Below are 22,114 nucleotides of genomic sequence, written 5' to 3' on the forward strand. Positions count from 1 at the left end.
TTTTTATGGAAACACATTCTCATACAACATCTATGGCTTCTAAAACAAATGTTAAAACATATGAAAAAGGATACAGAAAAAATGGAAAGCAACAAGATTCAGATGCTTCCAACATTTCTTTACTTCACAAACCCACTTCTCTTAAAACCCCTCTGACTGAGGAATATTCTCTCATTGCAGCGGAAGTTGCCAGGCTCATCAATCCTATCATTGAGGTTACTATTGAAAAGGCTATTGATAAATTATGAATAAACATTACATCTTTGAACAACTCATCAACCACGAGAAACGTCTTGATGAATTTGATTTAACAGTTTCTAAAATTCAGAATGATAGACTGAACTTGCAGTCTCGGTTGGATCCTTTGGAAAAACAGGCACAAGAATTAAAACTGAAACTAGACAATCTGGAAAACAGATCAAGAAGAAACAATCTTAGATTTATCGGCATACCAGAGTCTTTCCAGAATGATTCTCTGTATAATCTTGTCTCCAAAACAATTCCTCATAAACTTGGACTTCCTCCAGAATGTGGCAATTTCAAGATTGAAAGACTACACAGGATTGGTCCATTAAAAGACATTCAAAACCCAAGACCAAGAGTTGTAATTGTCAAATACTTAGGCTATTCTGAGAAAAATCAATTGTTTCAAGCATACAAAAAAGTGAAAATGCTAGATTTAGAAGGAAAAAGAATCCTTATTTTTCAGGATTATTCACTCTTCCTTTCTCAAAAGCATAAAGAATTCTCAAAGGTCTGCCAAGCGCTGATAAACCACAACATTAACTTTTCTCTAATGTACCCTGCAAAACTCAAAATCTTCTTGCCTTCTGGTACAAGAGTCTTTAATGATCCTTTAGAAGCATCCACTTTTGTCAACTATCTGGAAAGAAAGGAAGTCACCAAAACTTCTCTTGATGGAAAAATAGACAATACAACTAAAATCCACTCTAATAGCCAGAGAGCCCGCAAATATGATAAACCACGCCATTCTAAGATTTCCAAAGAGCTGAAGCCTACTACACTATAAACTCACTCCAATTCCAGATCAAGATCAAGGTCACCTCATCCTCCCAGGGGAATTAACCCCTCACATATCAGCGAAGATGAAATGTTATTTGAAACATGATCAGCCATGCTTAATTGTGCCTGACCCACAAGGGGATGCTTTTCTCCCTGATAACTCTTCTCTTAGAGAGAGTATTCAGACCTTTATCCTTTAGGAAAAAAGGAAGTTACATATGATTAGATTGTATTGTTTAAAATTGTTATGCCTTTGTAGCTTATTATTTTATCTACCTAATATTGTTATGCTATTCACATTAATTGTTAATATTGTTGAATGTTATTACAAGAATGTTAGAGTATCAAATTCTACTCTTGCTCATCTTTTCTGATATAATTCCAACATAAGTCTTCACCATTGAACATAGTTTCCTGGAATGTCAATGGATTAAATCATCATATAAAAAGGAAAAGTATTTCACAAAAATTAAAAAGCTTTAAATGTGATGTAGCTTTTTTACAAGTGACCCACCTGAATGAATCAGATAACGAAAAGTTAAAAAAGGGTTGGGTAGGAGTTGTTTTTTCTCCAGCAGTTAATAAAAAATGTGGTGTAGCTATCCTGCTTCACCATGAACTTAATGTAGCTATACTACAATCAGTCAAAGATGAGCAAGGCCGATATATTTACATAGAGGTACTTATTAATGATACTCCATGGCACTTATGTTCTGCTTATGTTCCAAATAATGCCAAAAATGAATACTTCTCCCTGCTTAAAGGAACAGTAACATCAAAAAATTAAAGTATTTTAAAGTAATTAAAATATAATGTGCTGTTGCTTTGAAAAAAACTGGTGTTTTTGCTACAGAAAAGCTACTATATAAATAAGCTGCTGTGCAGCCATGGGGACAACCATTCAAGCTGTAAAAATGGAGAAAAGGCATAGGTTACATAGCAGATAACTAGTAGATAAGCCCCATATAATGGGGGTTTATCTGTTATCTGCTAAGTAACCTGTGCCTTTTCTCCTTTGAATGGCTGCCCCCATGGCTACACAGCAGCTTACTTATATAAACTATAGTAGTCTTTCTGAGACAAACATACCAGTTGTAGCAATGCAGGGCAACAGTACATTATATTGTAATTACTTTTATACGCTTTCATTTTTTGGTGTTACTGTTCCTTTAAACAACAAATTTCTTCACTTCCCCATACTAATCTAATTTTAGCAGGTGACTTAAATGAATCTTATTTATGGTCCCTTGACAGAACTGACTGGAAATTTAAAGATCATTTAGAATATAGAATAGATTATATTTTGACATCAAATAATTTACTAAGTAAAATTATAAGAGCTGATATAGGTAACATTGATATATCTGACCATGCACCAGTTTCTATCCAGTTCTCCAATTCAACAACATCTAAAAGTTTTGTTTCTTGGTCCTTCCCTAGATAACCCTGACTTCATCAAAATGCTTCAAGATAGATGGGTTATGTTTTTAATTGATAATAAAGACCATTTAGATAATCTCCCATTATTTTGGGAAACTTGGAAAGCTGTGATTAGGAGAGAGATTTTATCTTTTAGGTCTCATTATTATCGTAAGGTACAAAAAAACTTTCTAAACTTAAGTAAAAGGCAAAAAGATTTATATCTTCGCCTTAAACAATTTCCCTCATTGGAGAATGCTTTAAAATACAAAAAAGTTACTGAAAACCTCAAGGCCTGGATTGACTTTAGAAACACCTTTTTTGCTTCATATCTACATGCTACATAGTAACATAGTAACATAGTAAGTTGGGTTGAATAAAGACATACGTCCATCACGTTCAACCATAATGCCTATATATAACCTGCCTAACTACAAGTTGATCCAGAGGAAGGCAAAAAACCCCATCTGAAGCCTCTCTAATTTGCCGCAGAGGGGAAAAAATTCCTTCCTGACTCCAAGATGGCAATCGGACCAGTCCCTGGATCAACTTGTACTAAGAGCTATCTCCCATAACCCTGTATTCCCTCACTTGCTAAGAATCCATCCAGTCCCTTCTTAAAGTTATATAATGTATCAGCCAGTACAACTGATTCGGGGAGGGAATTCCACAACTTCACAGCTCTCACTGTAAAAAATCCTTTCCGAATATTTAAATGGAACCTCCCTTCTTCTAAATGGAGTGGGTGCCCTCGTGTCCGTTGGAAGGACCTACTGGTAAATAAAACATTAGAAAGGTTATTATATAATCCCCTTATATATTTATACATAGTTATCATGTCACCTCTTAAGCGCCTCTTCTCCAGTGTAAACAGACCCAACTTGGCCAGTCTTTCTTCATAACTGAGACTTTCCATACCCTTTACCAGCTTCGTTGCCCTTCTCTGGACCCTCTCTAACTCAATAATGTCCCGTTTGAGCACTGGAGACCAAAACTGAACAGCATATTCTAGATGGGGCCTTACCAGCGCTCTGTAAAGGGGAAGAATAACCCCCTCCTCCCGTGAATCTATACCCCTTTTAATACAGCTCAAAACCCTGTTTGCCCTTGCAGCTGCTGCCTGGCATTGCTTGCTACAGCCAAGTTTATTATCTACAAGGACTCCAAGGTCCTTCTCCATTATGGATTTGCCTAGTGCAGTCCCATTAAGGGTATACGGGGCTTGCATATTTTTACATCCCAGGTGCATGACCTTACATTTATCCACATTAAATCTCATCTGCCACTTAGCTGCCCAGATTGCCAGTTGGTCAAGATCCTGCTGCAGGGATGTCACATCCTGGATAGAATTGACTGGCCTGCAGAGTTTTGTGTCATCTGCAAACACTGATACATTACTCATAATACCCTCCCCCAAGTCATTTATGAACAAGTTAAACAAAAGTGGACCCAGTACAGAACCCTGAGGGACCCCACTGAGAACCTTATTCCAAGTAGAGAATGTGCCATTAACAACCACCCTCTGTACCCGATCCTGTAGCCAGTTTTCAATCCATGTGCAAACGACTTCACTAAGACCAATAGACCTTAGTTTAGAAAGCAGTCGTTTGTGGGGAACGGTATCAAATGCTTTGGCAAAATCCAAATAGATTATATCTACTGCATCCCCACTGTCCAGCTTCTTACTTACCTCATCATAAAAAGCAATTAAATTGGTCTGACATGACCTGTCCTTCATAAAGCCATGCTGATTACTGCACATAATACCATTCTCCACTACATAATTTTGTATGTGATCCCTTAACAAGCTTTCAAATAACTTGCCCACCACGGATGTCAAACTTACAGGCCTATAATTGCCAGGCTGAGATCTTACTCCCTTTTTAAATATAGGAATGATATTCACCTTCTTCCAATCACTAGGTACCATACCTGATGAAAGAGAGTCTGAGAATATCAGAAACAAGGGCCACTGTAATTCTGCCCCTAGCTCTCTCAGTACCCGAGGGTGTATTCCATCTGGCCCAGGTGCCTTGTTTACATTTATCGTGTGTAACCCTTTAAGCACCATATCCTGTGCCAACCACTGTGAAGTTGGAGCTGAGGCAACAGTGCAGCTATTGGGTGGGACTTGGCCCACTGGCTCCTCTACTGTATACACAGAAGAAAAGAACTGGTTAAGCACATCTGCCTTTTCTGTATCCGCTGTAACCATATTGTTACTATAACTCAATGGGGCCACACCCTCAACCTGCATCTTTTTACTATTAATATACTTAAAAAACTTTTTGGGGTTAGTCTTGGCCTCGGCCGCGATGCGCTCCTCATTTTCTATCTTTGCGTTCCGGATTGCTGTTTTACAACACTTGTTACAGTGTTTATATTCATTAAACGCAGCTACTGTCCCCTCTGACTTATATTTCTTACAAGCTTTCCTTTTTCTCCCTATTAATTTCTTTACCTCAGAGTTAAGCCACATAGGGTGATTCTTAACACTTCTACTTTTTCTTATTAATGGAATAAATTGAGAAAAGTAATGATTTAATATCATTTTAAATTACAACCATTTCTGCTCTGTGTTTTTATCAGAAAACATAATGCCCCAATCTATGCCCTGAAGCGCTGCCCTTAAGGAGCTAAAATTTGCCCTCCTAAAATTCATCATCTTTGTTGCCCCCATGTAAATTTGTTTCCTGCACCAAACATCAAATAAAATAACATTATGGTCACTATTACCCAGGGGTTCAACCACTTGCACATTTGCTATACGTTCTGGGTCATTAGAGATCACTAGATCCAGTATAGCATGGTTCCTGGTTGGCTCCTCAACAACCTGTGACATAAAGTTGTCATGCAGCAAGTTTATAAACTTGTTCCCAGTTACTGTCCTGGCAGTACTATGGCTCCAGTCAATATCCGGATAATTAAAATCCCCCATTATTATCACTTGCCCCAAACTAGCAGCCTTTTCTATTTGCAACAGGAGCTGGGCCGCCTCCTCCTCACTTACATTAGGGGGTCTATAGCATACCCCTACAATTAGTTTGGTAGATTCTTTACTATCTGTGAGAAGCTCAACCCATAAGGATTCAGCTCCCTCTGTTCCCCCCATCACTTCCTCCTTAATATTTGCTTTTAGTTCCTGCTTAACGAAAAGACACACTCCTCCTCCTTTTCTATTGCCCCTGTCCCTCCGAAACAATGTATAACCCCCAATATTAACAGCCCAGTCATGAGACTCATTCAACCAAGTTTCAGCAACACCAATCACATCATATTTCCGCTCCAACGCCAGTACCTCCAGCTCTCCCATTTTACCAGACTCCTTGCATTGGTAAACATACATTTAATACTGGTACCAGCGTGAGAATGATGTGTAAACTTCTTAAGGGCCTCCCTGCCATTATCAGTATCCCGAAGCAAGTCTCCTCCCCCATTTTCCCTTACTATGCCCACTACCTCATCTATCCTGTCTACCACAGAATTTCCCGCTGCACCCTCCCCCCCACTCCTAGTTTAAAATCTCCTCCAGCCCTCTGGCCATCTTTTCCCCCAAAGCAGCTGCCCCATCATCATTGAGGTGCAGCCCATCCCTGGCAAAGAGCTTGTAGCCGATTGAGAAATCAGCCCAGTTCTGGAGAAACCCAAAGCCCTCCTCCCTGCACCAATCTCTCAGCCACGCATTAATCTCCCTAAGCTCCCGCTGCCTTCTTAATGTTGCTCGTGGCACAGGTAATATCTCTGAGAAAATTACCTTGGAAGTCCTCGCCCTCAACTTCGCACCTAGCTTTTTAAAATCGTTTTTGAGGACTTCCCCCCCTCCTCTAACTTTGTCATTGGTACCTATGTGTACCAAGACCGCTGGGTCTTCCCCAGCCCCTCCCAACAATTTGTCCACTCGTTCCCCCACATGCCGAACCCTAGCACCAGGCAAGCAACACACAGTTCGGCATGTAGGGTCTTTGCGACAAATTACCCTATCCACCTTTCTAATAATTGAATCCCCTACAACTATAGCCTGCCTTCCCTTCCTAGCACTACTCCCCCCACCTGTATTAGAGGTGCTGGCTCCCAGGGTGCTCTGAGAGTCAGCCCGCTCCATACATGCCAGCTCAGAGCTGTCTTCCCCAGCATCTTCACCTAAAGCGGCAAATCTGTTGGTTTGTACAAGCAGTGAACCAGCCCCCCTACCCCTGCGTCCCCTACTTCCCCTCTTTACTGTCACAAATTTGTCTCCCTCATTAACCTCCACTGTCCCTTCTCCACCCCCCACTACACCGGCCCCTGCCAGTGGTTGCTCAGTGAGCCTCCTGTTCTCCCCCATGTTTGCAGCTGCCCTCAGTGTTGCCAGTTCCCCCCTTAGATTCTGCACCTCAGATTCCAAGAGGAAAACCCACCTGCATCTCTCACAAGTGAATGCTGCATGGAACTGCTGCTCCAGGACCACATACATGCGACAAGATGCACACTGCACATATTTAAATATAGTAATTTAAATAACAAAGCTAATTATATGCTTTTCAATCTAACAAAATTACATGATAGACATACTAAACTAATTAGAATTAAAGATAAAAACAATGTATTAACTAATGATCCCAATAAAATAGTTGATATATTCAAAAATTGCTATGAAAAGCTATACTCACATAACACTCATAACAACTCTGAGACAAGGACATTGTTTCTTACTAACTGCAAGATCCCCCAAATTTCTTTGGAACAATTAAAAGATCTTAATGGACCAAGAAGTTACTTATGCCATTGACAATTTAAAATCTAGAAAAGTGGGTGGTCCTGATGGCCTCCCCCCCACTTTTTATAAACTTCTGAAGGACAAAAAGTCTCCTTTCCTAACTAATCTTTTTAATGATATTCTTCTATCCGGTAAAAAACTTCCTTCCAGTGAACTTTCTAGCCTTAAAGTTTTACCGAAAAAAGCTAAAGATCTTTCTCTCCCCTCATCTTATAGGCCAATATCTCTATTAAATCAAGATATTAAGTTATTATCAAAAATTTTGTCTGATAGATCCCTGATCCTTCCGTCTGTTATCTCCGGAGCTCAAAAAGGTTTTATTAAAAATAGATCAGGGGTTAAGAACATAAGAACTTTACTTAATATAATATTTTATACCAAGAAACATAAGATTACTTGCTCCATAATTAATATTGATCCTGAGAAAACTTTCGATAATTTGATTTAGGACTATCTTTTCAGTTGTTTGCATTTACTTGGTATTAATGGCCCATTTTATCATTACATTCAATCTTTACTCTAATCCCAAAACTCAAGTCATTTTAGGAGGTGCCCAATCCAAACCTTTAAAAATTTTAAAGGGGACTAGACAAGGCTGCCCCTTATCTCCCTTGCTATTTAATATAGCTTTAGAACCATTGATTAGAGCTTTCAATTCTTGTAAGGCTTTCCAAGGTATTACTATTAACAAGCAGCAACTTAAGGTACAGGTATGGGACCTGTTATCCAGAATGCTTGGGACCTGGGGTTTTCCGGATAAGGGATCTCTCCGTAATTTGGATCTCCATAACTTAAGTATGCTAAAAAAAATTTAAATATTGAATTAACCCGATAGGCTTGTTTTGCCTCCAATAAGGATTAATTATATCTTAGTTGGAAACAAGTACAAGGTACTGTTTTATTATTACAGGCTTATAATGGAGCCTATGGGAGATTACCTTTACGTAATTCGGAACTTTCTGGATAACAGGTTTCCGGATAAGGGATCCCATACCTGTACTAGCATTTGCAGATGACTTGCTGCTAATCATAAAAAATCCCAATAACTCTCTTAAAGCCGTTTTTGATATGCTTGTGAATTTTCAGTTCTTTTCAGGAAAGTAAATGTTGACAAGACTGAGATAATGAATCCATTTGGCTCTACATCTAACTCTCTTTTAAAGAAGCTGCAATTAAGACCCCCCAAAACACAACTCAAATATTTGAGCTTAACTATTCCCATAGATTTAAATAAGTTGTATTCCTTGAACAACACTTCTGCCATTAATAATATCATCTCAATGTGTAAAAAATGGATGCATTCCCCATTAAATTTAAAAGGCAGGGTGATCTTTTTCCAAACTTTAATCTTTCCTAAACTGATGTATTCTTTAATCAACTTACCTTTACTTATTAGACATTCAGATATTAGAAAGCTAGATTCTGCACTTGTGAAATTTATTTGGAATGAAAAAAATCGAAAATAGCTTTGGCCAAATTAAGGAGACCTGCTAAACTTGGTGGTCTAAAAATACAGAATTTTAGAACATTTAACCTGTCTGCTCTAACAATATACCTTATTGAATGGTTCTTTCAAAGTAACAAATACACCAACCCAGAAATAGAATTACTCCATGAACCTTATTCTGATATATTTTCTGCATTACATAGTAAATGGAGTAATTTACCAAGAGATATTAAAAGGAATCCTCTATATCGGGTCACTATTTTTGTATGGAAATATCTATTCTCAAGACATGGCTTCAGTTACTCTCAAACTCCCTTCATGCCAGTTAAACTTCTATTGAAAACCTTTGACCCATTAAGGTCTTCTTCCTTTTTACTAACTTCTGAGAAAAAAAACATCATATTGATAAAAGACCTACTAGATCCAAACAATTATTCTTTATTTCCCTGGCCATTGTTTAAAGAAAAATTCGAGTTACTTGAAATTGATAAATACTTTTACTTAGCCTGCCAATGTGGTTTATCAGTGTCTGACAATAAAGACAATTTTGTTGTCGCTAAACATAGACTGGCAGAGGCAATATTAGAATTTAAAGACAGACCACATAATATAAAAATCCACATACTTTCTGGTACATTCTGGAAAGTTTTTACCCAAGATAATCATCCCTTAGAGAATGTGTCTGCTAAGTGGTCTGTTTATCTATAACACTCTATATCCCCTTCGCAATTGGTTAAGTCTATGCATGAATTCAACAATCTGATTTTTGCTGAAAGCTGGAGGATTCAGCAATTCAAACTTGTCCATTTAGGATATTGAAAAATTTTTCTTCGTAATAAGTGCTTTAAAACAAACTCTTATTGCCCCAAATGTAACGAAACTGGTGTTAATTTATTCCACTACCTATGGTCTTGTCCGAAGATTGGTAACTTCTGGAACATGGTGGAAAGATTCTTGAACCACAGGTTAAATTTAAATATAAAGTTATCTCCTAGTTTCGCTCTATTACACATTAAAAAAGAGGAGGTGTTATCAAGCATTTTACCAGTCTCCTTAGCACAAAAAATTTAAAAATTATTATTTTTGTTTATGGCTGCCTCTAAAAATACATTATTTTATTATTGGGTAAAAGAGGAAACCCCTCCTATAACAGAAATTATTTCATATCTTAATCAGCTTAGCTGGCAAGAGGCCATCAAAGCAAAAACAAGTGAACCTAAATCCAGGATCCTTTTAAAAATACTTGGTCATTTTTCTTTAATGCTATAGATATAAGTAATAAGGATCAGATTTATAAAATGCATATATAGATTTATTTCAATAATTCACGAACATATAAGCAACATTATCCTTATTTAGCTCTCTAGGAAACTTTTCTTTCCTTTTCTTTTTATAGTTTATCCACTGGGCAAAGTTAGTTAATTTGTTTTTGTTTTGTTTTTCTCTATTTAAATTACTTATTTTGTTTCTCTGTAAGTATTCTATTTTCTTCATGTCTTTTTGAAGGGTAAACTGTCGAATGTGACTATTGTTGTACAACCTATGTTTAAATAATTTCTCATTATTCATCCTACATGTTTATTGTACGGAAGAGCAGTAGGGCCACCAAAAAAAAAAAATTCTGGTGAATTATGACTTTTTAAAGTCATAATTATGACTTTTAATCTCATAATTATGACTTTGAAAAGTCGAAATTATGACTTTTAATCTCATAATTATGACTTTAAAAAGTCATCATTATGACTTTAAAAAGTCGAAATTATGACTTTTAAAGTCATAATTATGACTTTTAATCTCATAATTATGACTTTAAAAAGTCATAATTATGACTTTAAAAGTCATAATTTCGACTTTTAAAAGTCATAATTATGAGATTTAAAGTCATAATTATTACTTTAAAAGTCATAATTTCGACTTTTTAAAGTCATAATTATGAGTTTAAAAGTCACAGTCATAATTATGAGATTTTAAAGTCATAATTATGACTTTTTAAAGTCATAATTATGAGATTAAAAGTCATAATTATGACTTTAAAAAGTTATAATTCACCGGAATTTTTTTTTTTTTGTTGGCCCTACTGCTCTTCCGTATTATTGCAAAACTTCAATAAAATGTTTTTTAAAAAGAAAAAAAAAAAGAGAATTGCTAAGCAACTTTTGCATGTGAGCTTATTGTTGCTTGTGAATTAAGTGTTTAGCAGGCATTAAAAACCAAAATGCATTTAAAACTAAAAAGAAGTTACATGTATGCAAGGCAGCAGAAGTTTAGGGAGATGAATGCGTGGCTGGGAGATTGGAGTAGGGAGAACAGCTTCTGGAGTTTCTGGAGAACTGGGGTGATTTTTTAATCAGCTACAGGCTCTTTGCTAGGGATGGGCTGCACCTCAATGATGATGGTGAAGCTGCTTTGTGGGAGAGGATGGCTAGAGGGTTGGAGGAGATTTTAAACTAGACTGGGGGGTGCAGGGAGTGATTCTGGGGATGACAGGTTAGATGAGGTAGTAGTAGGCATAGTAAGGGAAAATGTAGGGGGTTACTGATAATGGCAGGGAGGACCATAAGCTGTATATTCAAAATTCTCACATTGGTACAAGCATTAACTTTATGTTTACACATGCAAGGAGTATGAAGAGCTGAGAGAGGTGGAAGTGCTGGAGCTGGAAAGGAAATGATTGATTATGAAACATGGTTGAAGGAGTTACATAAATGGGCAGTTAATATTGGAGGCTATACTTTGTTTCGGAGGGACAGGGGCAATAGAAAAAAAGGCAGGGTGTGTCTGTTCATTGAGCAGGAATTGAAAGCAAAAATAAAGAAGGAAGTGATGATGGTAAATGAGGGAGCTGAAACCTTATGGGTTGAACTTTTCACAAATAGCAAAATTAATGGTAGGGGTATGCTATAGAACCCCTTATGTAAGCGAAGAGGAAGAGGCTCTGCTGTTGTGGCAAATATAAAAGGCTGCTAGTTTGGGGCAAGTGATAATAATGGGGGGTTTTAATTACCCTGATTTTGATTGGAACAATAGTACTGCCAGGACAGCAAATGGGAACAAATTTATACTTCTTGCATGACAACTTTATGTCACAGGTTGTTGAGGAGCCAGCCAGAAACCATGCTATATTGGATCTAGTGATCTCTAATGACCCAGAACGTATAGCAAATGTGCAAGTGGTTGAACTCTTGGGTAATATTGACCATAATGTTATTTCTAGTGGTGAGTGAATTTTTCGGCAAGCATGGATTCACAGTGAATTTCGCCATTGGCGCATTGCTTAGTGAAACTTTTGTGAAAATTCACCATGGAAAAATTAGCCACGCGTCAATAAAAGATTTTTTGCTGTTTTGCTAATTTTATGGCAAACCGCAACAAGACAGATTCGCTCATCACTAGTTATTTCTTTTGATGTTTGGTGCAAAAAACAAATATACACTGGGACAACAAAGACACTGAATTTTAGAAGAACAAATATTAACTCCTTATGGGCAGTGGTTCAGAGCATAGATTGGGGAATTATGTTTTCTGCTAAAAACCACGGAACAGAAATGCTTCTCATTTATAATTATATTAAATCATTACTGTGCTCATTATTACCTTAAGACGTAAATGAAGTAGAAGTGTTAAAAACTACCCCATGTGGCTTAATTCGGAAGTAAAGATGTTAATAGGGAAAAAAGGAAAGCATTTACGACATACAAGATGCATTTAATGAATATAAACACTATAACAAGTGTTGTAAAACAGCAAGATAGAAAATGAGGAGCACATTGCAGCAGAGGCCAAAACTAACCCCAAAGTTTTTTTAAGTATATTAATTGTAAGAAGATGTAGGTTGAGAGTGTGGCCCCATTGAATTATGGTAACAATTTGGTTATAACAGATAGAGAAAAGGCAAATGTGCTAAACCAGTATTCACCATGAGTCATAATTGAAACAATAACATTGGTTGAGCATAATTAAAAGGATTTGGGTGAAGAATTCTATGAGGAGAAGAGAACCCTCTATGAGGTTATATTGAGAGCAACATGTGCATTGAAGGATTAGGTCATCTAGATTTTCCAGATTTTTATGAATTTAGCATGAGTGTTGGACAGGAAACTAGTAAGACTTTTGATCCTTATAATCTATAATCCAATCAATCTTTTGCTTCAAAGGTGGAAAGGAAATTGATTTTGATTGCCATGCTTTAGCGATTGTTTTGCTGCCAGGAAAATCAAGTTGTTTATTCTGATGTTTCATGAAGCTTGTACATTTTCCATTCAGTAAAGCTGGTAATTGGTCTTGTTTCATACAGTATATATATATGGAATATAGAAAAAACAGCATTGTACACTCTAGTCCAGAGGACTGCTACAGAACATGTCCACCAGATATGACACTTTGTACCAGTTTGCAGACGGCACTATAACAACTGGGATCTGTTTCCCTACCTCTAACATTATCAGAGGAACATAGGTATTCAGGATACATGTGTAACAATTTGTTGCTTAAAAGATATGTCTAGTGACTGACTCAAGTGACTTGGAGTTACTTTTTCTGATTGAAACAATCCAGCCCACCAATAGATAGGCTCAATTAGGTACTTGGATTTTTCATTTTAGCTTTTCCTACTTTTCTTTACTAATTTTTTGCCAAATTTTAATCAATGTAATAAAAGAATGTTTTTATGGCAGGTGTGCCATTCAAGTTGTGTGTCTTACAATATATTTATCTCTGTTAACAACACACTTTGTGCACCCTAGGATAACCTACAGTGCAAGGTTTTCTCCTTTTTGTATCTGCAAACACTTATACATTACTTACCATACCTTCCCTAACTATGTTACTATGTTCCCCTAAGTCATTAAAGGGGAACAATCATGAAAAATGTTTTCATAATATTGAAAATATAAAGTCTATACAAACATTTTGGCAATTTATAACTTTTAAAAATTTTGCATCATTACAAAGTTATGGCTAAGCAGCCATAGTTCCCTGGTCTGCGTCCGTGATGCAGAAGTTTGTGAGTGACAGAGCAGAATAAAAGCTGATTTGCTGTGGCATGTCATGAGGCCACACCCCTCAACAGCAAACATGTGCAAAGGGAAAATAAGGGAATGGAGCCGGGTTGGGCAGGGTGCTGGTGAGGCTGCATTTATACATATAACAGTAAAGCAGCTTATTGTTTATATGCTTTATATCCAATATACACAGCGCTTCAGGCTCTTTTGCATTTGGGTTTTGTGCTGTCCACCAGCAGCCTTACACCAGCTGCCAGTCACCCTCCTGAAATTTATGCATGCAGATGCAAATCTTACTTAAATAGCCAGATACAGGTGTAACAAAAGAGTATATAAAAGAAATTTCCTCCATACCAGTGACAGCGACACACCATTTGCAGCAATATTACAGTTGCATAGGCAACTGTGTGTGTACAGGTACATAGATTCCTGTATGTTGGACTCACAGACACCTTTCTATGTCTCCCAGTCAGAGCCTTCTTGTAAACTGACTAGCCAGGCTTTTAGGCTTCTTGATTAGTCAGCTAAGTATGAGGCCCACCTGGTCAGTCAGTAGCATTTACTCTGCTACAGGTATTAATGCCCAATCCATGTCCCATGGGAAGAGGCTGAACTGTGCCAGATGGTGTATATGGACATAAAGTAACGTGTTATTGTTCCTACAACATTTATTCATAAGTTATACAAAATGAAAATTGTAGTTTTATGGGAATGTGCAAGTGAATGCCCTAAAGTTTTTGTTTAACTACAACTCCCAGTACCACCTGCCAGCCCACTTGGCATGTTTGTTTCAAATTGCTGCTGCTCATAAAGAAAAAGCAAGTGATAGATTGCTTCTTTCCTATTTTTCTCATAAATAAATAAATACAGTTCTATGTGTTTGTTAGTGACTCAGGTGAGTGAGATGGAAAGTGTCAGACAATGAAATGGTTAATTGGGTTGAATTCTCCAAGTAGACAATGTACCATTAACAACCACCCTATGTACTTTATCCTGTAACCAGTTTCCTATCCATATGCAAGTGACTTTACTAAGACCAACAGGCCTTAGTTTAGAAAGCAGTCATTTGTGGGGAACTGTATCAAACACTTTGGCAAAATTCAAATAGATCACATTTGCTGCAACCCCACTGTCCAGCTTGTGACTAACCTCATCATAAAAAGCAATCAAATTTGTCATACCTGTCAAGCCATGTTGATTACTGCTCATTAGGCCATTCTCTAGAATATAATTATTATGGGTTGAAAAACCCAACATACTGTTCTTTGACTTATTCTTCCCCTTTTTCTTCTTCTTCTTCTTCTTCTACTTCTTATTATTCTTAGCACCCCCCCATTTTCTAAACGCTACTCCTCCTACAGTTCTAGGGGTAAACACACAAACTCTCCACACTTCTTCACCCTATAGTGGAGCAGGTTGCACCACTATTGGGTGGCACCACTCTGAACACCTCAATTTTCCCATTAACTTTGACAGGGAAGTTTTTTTTACAGCTTTGAAGCTACACCCCCCCCAAACTTGAATAACATAATCAGGGGATCAATCTGAATGAAACAGCGACATTTGTTGGATGACCTAAGTGGGAGGGGCCAGCAACAGGCAATCAAATTTCACCCATTGACGTTAATGGGGAAATTGAAACTGCTGCCAATCTTACAGCTTTGAGACTACACTACCCAAACTTGAATCACAGTCATGGGGTCAGCCTGAATGAACATACTGTATGATGACTGTTGGATGCCCAAAAGTGTGCGGAGCTGGGAACAGCCAATCACTTTTACCTATTGATGTGGCTGAAATTCAACCTGCTACGTATTCAAGTTTTGTTTTTTTTGAGTGGGCAGAGCCACCAACAGCCAATCAGATTTCACCTATTGAATTTCAATGGGGAAATTCAACCTGCTGCCATTCTCACAGTATTAACGCCAAGGGTCCCCAAACTTTTCACAGTTGGTCATTACAGGGCTGCAGTTTTAGTTTTGAAAAACTGGTTGGAGCCACCAACAGCCAATCAGATTTCACCTATTGAATTTTATTGGTTTAATGCCAGGGTTCCCAAACTTTGTACAGCCAGTCACTGACTGACTATGTATTCAGGGTTAGAAAAAATGGGCTGAGCCACCAACAGCCAATCCATTTTCACCCATTAAATTTCATTGGTTTATATATATATAAACTGATGTCATTATTTATGTATTAATTCCAGGATTGTTAAAAGTTAGTCACTGGGTATCTGCCAGTCAAAGTTAGAGAAAGTGGGCAGAGCCACCAACAGCCAATTACATTTCACCTATTTACTTTCAATGGGGAAGTGTTAAATGCTGTCAGTCCCACAATTTTTATGCAAAGTTGGTCACTAGGGGACTGCAGTTCAAAAATAGAAAAAGTGTTTTGAGCCACTAACAGCCAATCAGATTTCATCCATTGAATTTTATTGGTTTATTGGAAGCAGTTTAAGGATTAGTCAGAGGAAGGCAGCTCAAAGGTGCACATTTGTTAATTGATAAGTTTAATTTAATAGGTTTTTTTTCTCTTTCTTCTTTTTCCTTTACAATGGTTCTTTAGTAACATTAAATTAAGTGAGTCTGAGAATATCAGAAATAGAGGCCTGACAAGCACTGAACTATGCTCTCTCAGTACCTGAGGGTGTATTCCATCTGGCCCTGGTGCCTTGTTCACATACATTTTGAGGAACCTTTTAAGTGCCATATCCTCCATCAGTCACTGACTAGCTTGAGTTGAGCCAACAGTGCAGCTATCAGGTGGGTCTGGAAACTCTGGCTCCTCTATTGTATATGTTTATATATAATGACACATCACCCTAAATATGTGAGTGCCAGAGGTCTACTAAATAGTTTGTTGCTCCATATACATAGATTTACTGAAGTGTGATATGAACGGACTCCAAATGAAAAATAGCAAATTTTCTTGGCTGCCAACTCAGCTTCTGCAGACAAGACCCCTTGCTTAAGTATTATGTGTTGTAAGACCCCCTAACTGTATGGAGACCCTTTTTGGAAATACACATTCAGCCAAAATGACTATGACTATCTGTTAGTTCAAGTTAGAGAAAGTTAGCTAATGTAATAGTCAAATGGCAGATGGAGTGAAAGTAATGAAAACAAATAAAATAAAAAAAGTCACAGCAGCAGCTAAGTAAAATAAGAAAAAATCTAAATTTGTATTAGGACATATAAAACCTATTGTGTTTCATGCCTAAGGGGCACTTACTCATAGGCTAAAGGTCAAATGCCCCACAGAGTTTTTATAGATATATATGTGACCAAATACAAGATAAAATACAACCAATACAAATAAATCAATTGGTATTGGTTGTTGTATTTTAGTAAACAACCAACATTAACTTTAGTACAGTTAGTAAGTTTTTGATAGCATTTCTGAGAATTGCCTAAAAATGTTGCAATTTGCCTCAATTTATCTTGCACTATTTCATTCATGCAAAGGAACATCACTCAAAATATGAACGCCATCAACAATTTGATTCCCAATATGCATAAATATACTAAAGTATGTGATATGTACAGACCACGAATGAAAATAGTGCATACGGATTTTTCCTACCAACTAAGTTTCTGCAAAAAGAGCCCCATGACCAACTGTACACAACTGTTCAAAATAAGTAAAGACACTTATTACACCAAACTACCAAATGGAAAGTTTCCCTAAACTTAGCGGCTTTGATGGCATTTCTGGAAACCACCCAAAAATTAGCAATTTGCCACATTTTTACATACAAAAATTGCGATTGTCTCTGCTGTTAGAAGTCGGGCCCTGCAACAGTTGGGTTTGGACATAATCACAAAGGCCTTCACCTAGCGATTCAAAACTGTAGGTATTGTTGTTGTGGGAATAAATTAGCCTGAATGTAAATGCCCATCTATATCGTGTTTCACTTCGTTGGAGAAGTTTTCTGATAGGTTGCATAATTCTTAGTTTTTGAAGAGTTATAGGAGAAATATTTGGATAGATTTAATGAGCTGTGCTCCCTGGCTGCCCTTAATACAGAGAATTGTGTTCTAATTATGTCCCTTGTTGGGACATCTTGTTCATATGGGCACAAGGCCCTGTGTATTCTGTCAAATTCCAGCCGGGCTGGAGCAAGATCAGGTAATAAATCCTAGAAAATCTAAAAAAAAAAAAAAATGGATTTCAATTTGTCCCGGGCATTGTTGAGGCACTATCTATTGTCACTATCCTAGATCATAAGTAAAGTGTCATGCTGTTGTTGTTTTTGAATACCCATTTTATGGGCATCTAATACCTTTATTATGTCATCAGCTTTGCCTTCTATTTGGTCTGTGTGCCCCCCTAGGTCTTGGATCTGCTGTCTCAGGTCCTTGGCTATTTGTTTAGCCTTTGAGCTTAGTTCTTGTTGTAACAGCAACTTAAATTTATTGAGCAGGAGAGTGTCTGGATCCAGTGCCTTTCTGTACGAGGTGTAATACCCAGTAGCTGTAAATTGTTACTGCAAAACCCACTGTCCTGGGATGCCATGGTGGGCTATAGTGGCGCAGTATCATGTGGCTTAGCTAGATAGGCAGAAACTGATGGAGTGTGCACAGTGGGAATTCTAACTTTAAGAGCAAGATGCCACTTCTTCTGATTGGCCATCTAGTCAAGGGTGTTTTTTGGTAATTATTGAGGACCTTGTGGAAAAATAGAAATGATCTATGCCACTGGTTACCACGTGTTTCATCTTGGTAGGTATGGAGCAACCTCAATGTGCGTTCACACCTCCTCAGCAGACTTTTTTACCCAGCTGGAAAAGCCCTACTGTATTATTTCTTTCTATTTACTATAATATTATTTTGAAGGAAAAGTCGTAAAGGCCCCTGTCTTATTGGCCTTGATCAAATAGCAGCAGAGAAACTATGCACAGTAATACATGCATGGTTCCAGAGTTGTACAGACCATATAGTATGGATCTTCATAACAGAGTACAAAATTGTTCATTTCTTTTAGAATAAAGTAAGTGCTGGAGGGGCACACCCCATTTAATGGCGGATTTTTACAGATCACCCAATCAAAATCCATTTGGATGGACCAAGTATGCAAAGTGTAAAATGTAAAATCTTGGAATGTAAAATCTAAATGTATATTAATATCTGCTAAAGACTAATGAACCCACTCCTTTTTCCTAGCCTTCAAACTTTCTGCACAACACTTATATAAAACAGTGCACTTTAAACTGAAATCATTCCCTTTTTGCTTAATGTTTTTCTTTATTTAGGGAGAAGAAAATAATGTACATGAAAAAACCCTTCACCCACCCCTGTCTCCCTCATCTCTTTCTGATTATATGAAGTACAACCTTCTTAAAGCGCAGATAGATTCTTCTTCCAGAGTGGGGCCACAGGTGTGTAAAATCGTTGTTTCTTTATATCTACAAAAGTATTATATGTATTTTCATCATAAGACCATTTTAATGAATAAATCATGTTCTTGTGTTGTTAATTTATCTGAAAAGGCCATGGGAGCAAGTGCTTTTAAGGGACAAAACTAAAGCTCTTTGGACTCTACTGAGTACTCGCACCTGTTGATTTTTTGTGAATTACATTGTGCAGCAGTTAAAAACCCAGACCAAAGAACAACTGAGAAGAAAGCACACCCCAAAAGGTGTGGGATCCCCATAAAAGACTAGCTAAACTCCAATCAGCTCTCACTAGCTTACCCATCTGAATGATGAGCCAAGGGGATTCTCATATGCTGCCCCCCCAGCCCATCCCATGTGAATATAGTGCTGCTAAACTCAGTCAGCCCTGAATTCACGTCAGGTATTTGTGCTCTGTAGGTCATGTAGTACTCTGTAGAAGACGGCATGCAAAGTGCAAAAAATACTTGCTTCCAGTTGTCAATTGCACCCTGTGCTGCCAGCTGCAAACTAGTTCTCATAATTGTTATTTTTATACAAAGGAATTTCATTATGTTGTGGGTACAGGTAAGGGATCTGTTATCTGGAAAACTGTTACCCAGAAAGCTCCGAATTACAGGAAGGCCATCTTCATTTTAATCAAATAATTAAAATTTTTGTACTAAGCCTCATACCAATATTTACAATATTAAACATGTTTATACAAAAGGAGATGCATGTTTGTATGTACAAATGTCATTCTTTTTTTATAGTTATTCAAAGTGGCAAATGTTCTTTATAATTAGGGAATGTTTCATAAATGCAGCTCTGTGGGGGCAGTGGCTAATATTAGAAAGAAGGAATAAAGAAAAACAATCATTAAATATGTTTTTATAAAACTGAAAATATAAAATCTAGACAAACATTTTGGCAATTTATAGCTTTTAAAAATGTTACGGCTTCTTGATTGGCCAACTCAGTCAGGCCCACCTGGTCAGTCTGTAGCACTTACTCTGCTACAGCAAGTGCTCAGCAATCAGCAGTATAAAAAAATATGTTTCTAGGGTATGAGCTGTAAATAACCTAATTTTATAGTGTCATAACTCTAGAGGAAGCAGACCCTGCAGTCACAGGTGGGTGGGATGGGGAACATGGAGTCTGCTTCCTCTATAGCCACTGAAAGATCGTGCATCCGGTGGCACGTACACACTCACTTGCGCACGAGTCTGCCTGCAGAATGGGGGGCAGGTTAGGCTTCAGTGCGCACCAGGCCCCTCCAAAGATTTTCTGCAGGTGGGACCTGCTGCATATTCTTAGGCCACTGTTTATATTTCAAATGTTTTCCGCTGGCCTGGTTGATCTGCCTTTTGAGTGATGTTTCTTTTGGATTTGTGTTTCCCAGTTCGGAAACAAAGTAAAATAAAAGAGAAAATAATTTCTAGTGAATGATAATGGATTATAACCTTGCCTGAAGTCAGTCCATCTATTCTTAAGAAATGCCCATATATTCTGTTAGTGATACAAATAGAGTGACTACAATGTTATTGCACAAACAGAAATGCATGTTATTGTTCCTACAACATTTATTTAGAGATTGGGCAAAAGGCAAATTGTAGTTTTATGGGAATGTGCAAGTGGATGCCCTTAAGTTATTGTTTTACTACAATTCCCAGAATCACCTACAGCTCACTTTGCATGTATGTTTCAAATTGCTGAGCCTTTGTGCCAAATAACTCGATGCTGCTCAGAAAAGATAAAGCAGATTGTCATGTTGTAGCAGTAAGGCTCAACATGTAAAGGGTTAAGTTTTCAATTTAGAAAGTCTGGTTGGAATCCACATTTGAGGGAAACCCTTCCTAGTAGGGGGTAATTCACAAATACCCCCTAAAGACACAACCAGGGACTGTGGAAGGCGACAACTTCAACAACTTCATCAGACAATGTGGGACCAGCCAGTGGAAGCAGGAAGCTGGTTTCTTTGATCTGTTGATCAAAGAGAGGCAAAGTGTGGACCTAGAACTGCAGGGGGGAACAGCATACAGAAAAATATGGATTATAGAAAGAGATCCATATCTCCTTTGCTTTAGGGTTCACATCCTCATAAATCATATGTGGTTTATGAGGAGGCCCCATGCTTCCCAATGATACCAAACAGGGACTTCCTATACCCACCAGTTAGGAGGGATAGTTTTGGGGGGGACTGGTACATGAGGCATCCCTCATGTTTGGTATCCTTTTGATCACCCACATATGGGTTAAAACAATCCCCTACTTTCATATTAATATTGGGTACTGGCAAGTACAAATATTATATGACAAGAAACTGGCATGAAAAGTACAGCTCTCTACAGGGGAGGTCATGTGACACACCCCTGGGCACTCCCTCCTCATGCATAGGGTAATGAGGGAGGAGCCCAGCAGGGGGATATAAGGGGCACAGACCCAGGTACTAGTTAGCTCATTCTGGAGGTCTCAACTTATGTTGGGGGATGGGCTCAGGATTTCCAAACTCTTGCCTCAGAGGACACAAAAGATAACTCAGTAACTCAGTAACTCAGTAGGGTTTTCTCTGTGTTTTATTTCCTTTTATTTTATTTACTGTTTGTAAGTATATGTCTCTTTTTATAACATCTTTTTAAAATGCACTGTTTACCCTTGTAATATTAAATATAAAATTTAATATGTTCTGTCCTTTGGCTCTATAAAGATCCCCACGTACCTTGTATAAATGCTTGGGCCTAAATATATTAACTGCTTGGCTGTATGTGTATTGAGTGGGGGGGGCAAGTTCTGTGTAGATGCTAATTAACTAGTGGGCTACTAGCAGGGGGGTGTGTTTGACTGTAATTTTTACCCTGTGGCTGCTAGTGTGCTGTTAAATTAGTGGGAACTAACCCTAACTGCAGTAAGAAAGTTTGTGTGTGATATATTTGGGTATTAAGTTTCTATCACCTGTTAATGATAGATGGTGGCAGCAACTAGTTATTTGGGGCAGTGGTGTGTTTGCGGGTGCTTGATGTTAGTCTGACTTGTGTGAAAGGTGGCTAAATGTAACCCCTTGGTTCCCCGTCCCGGTGTCATACGCATCTCAGAGTAGC

At 37.8% G+C, this 22,114-nt stretch overlaps 1 protein-coding gene across 1 annotated transcript in view; it reads left to right on the forward strand.

The window, feature by feature from the left end:
• The window catches only part of LOC100488408 (band 4.1-like protein 4B), a 126,405-nt gene that overhangs the window by 13,743 nt on the left and 90,548 nt on the right, over nt 1-22,114 (forward strand). The window contains exon 4 of the mRNA XM_031904579.1: nt 18,897-19,022. Coding sequence (XP_031760439.1) covers nt 18,897-19,022 — 126 coding nt within the window. The remainder of the gene's footprint in view (nt 1-18,896; nt 19,023-22,114) is intronic.

This window comes from Xenopus tropicalis, chromosome 6 (genome assembly GCF_000004195.4).
Source record: "Xenopus tropicalis strain Nigerian chromosome 6, UCB_Xtro_10.0, whole genome shotgun sequence".
Classification (NCBI taxonomy): Eukaryota; Metazoa; Chordata; class Amphibia; order Anura; family Pipidae; genus Xenopus; species Xenopus tropicalis.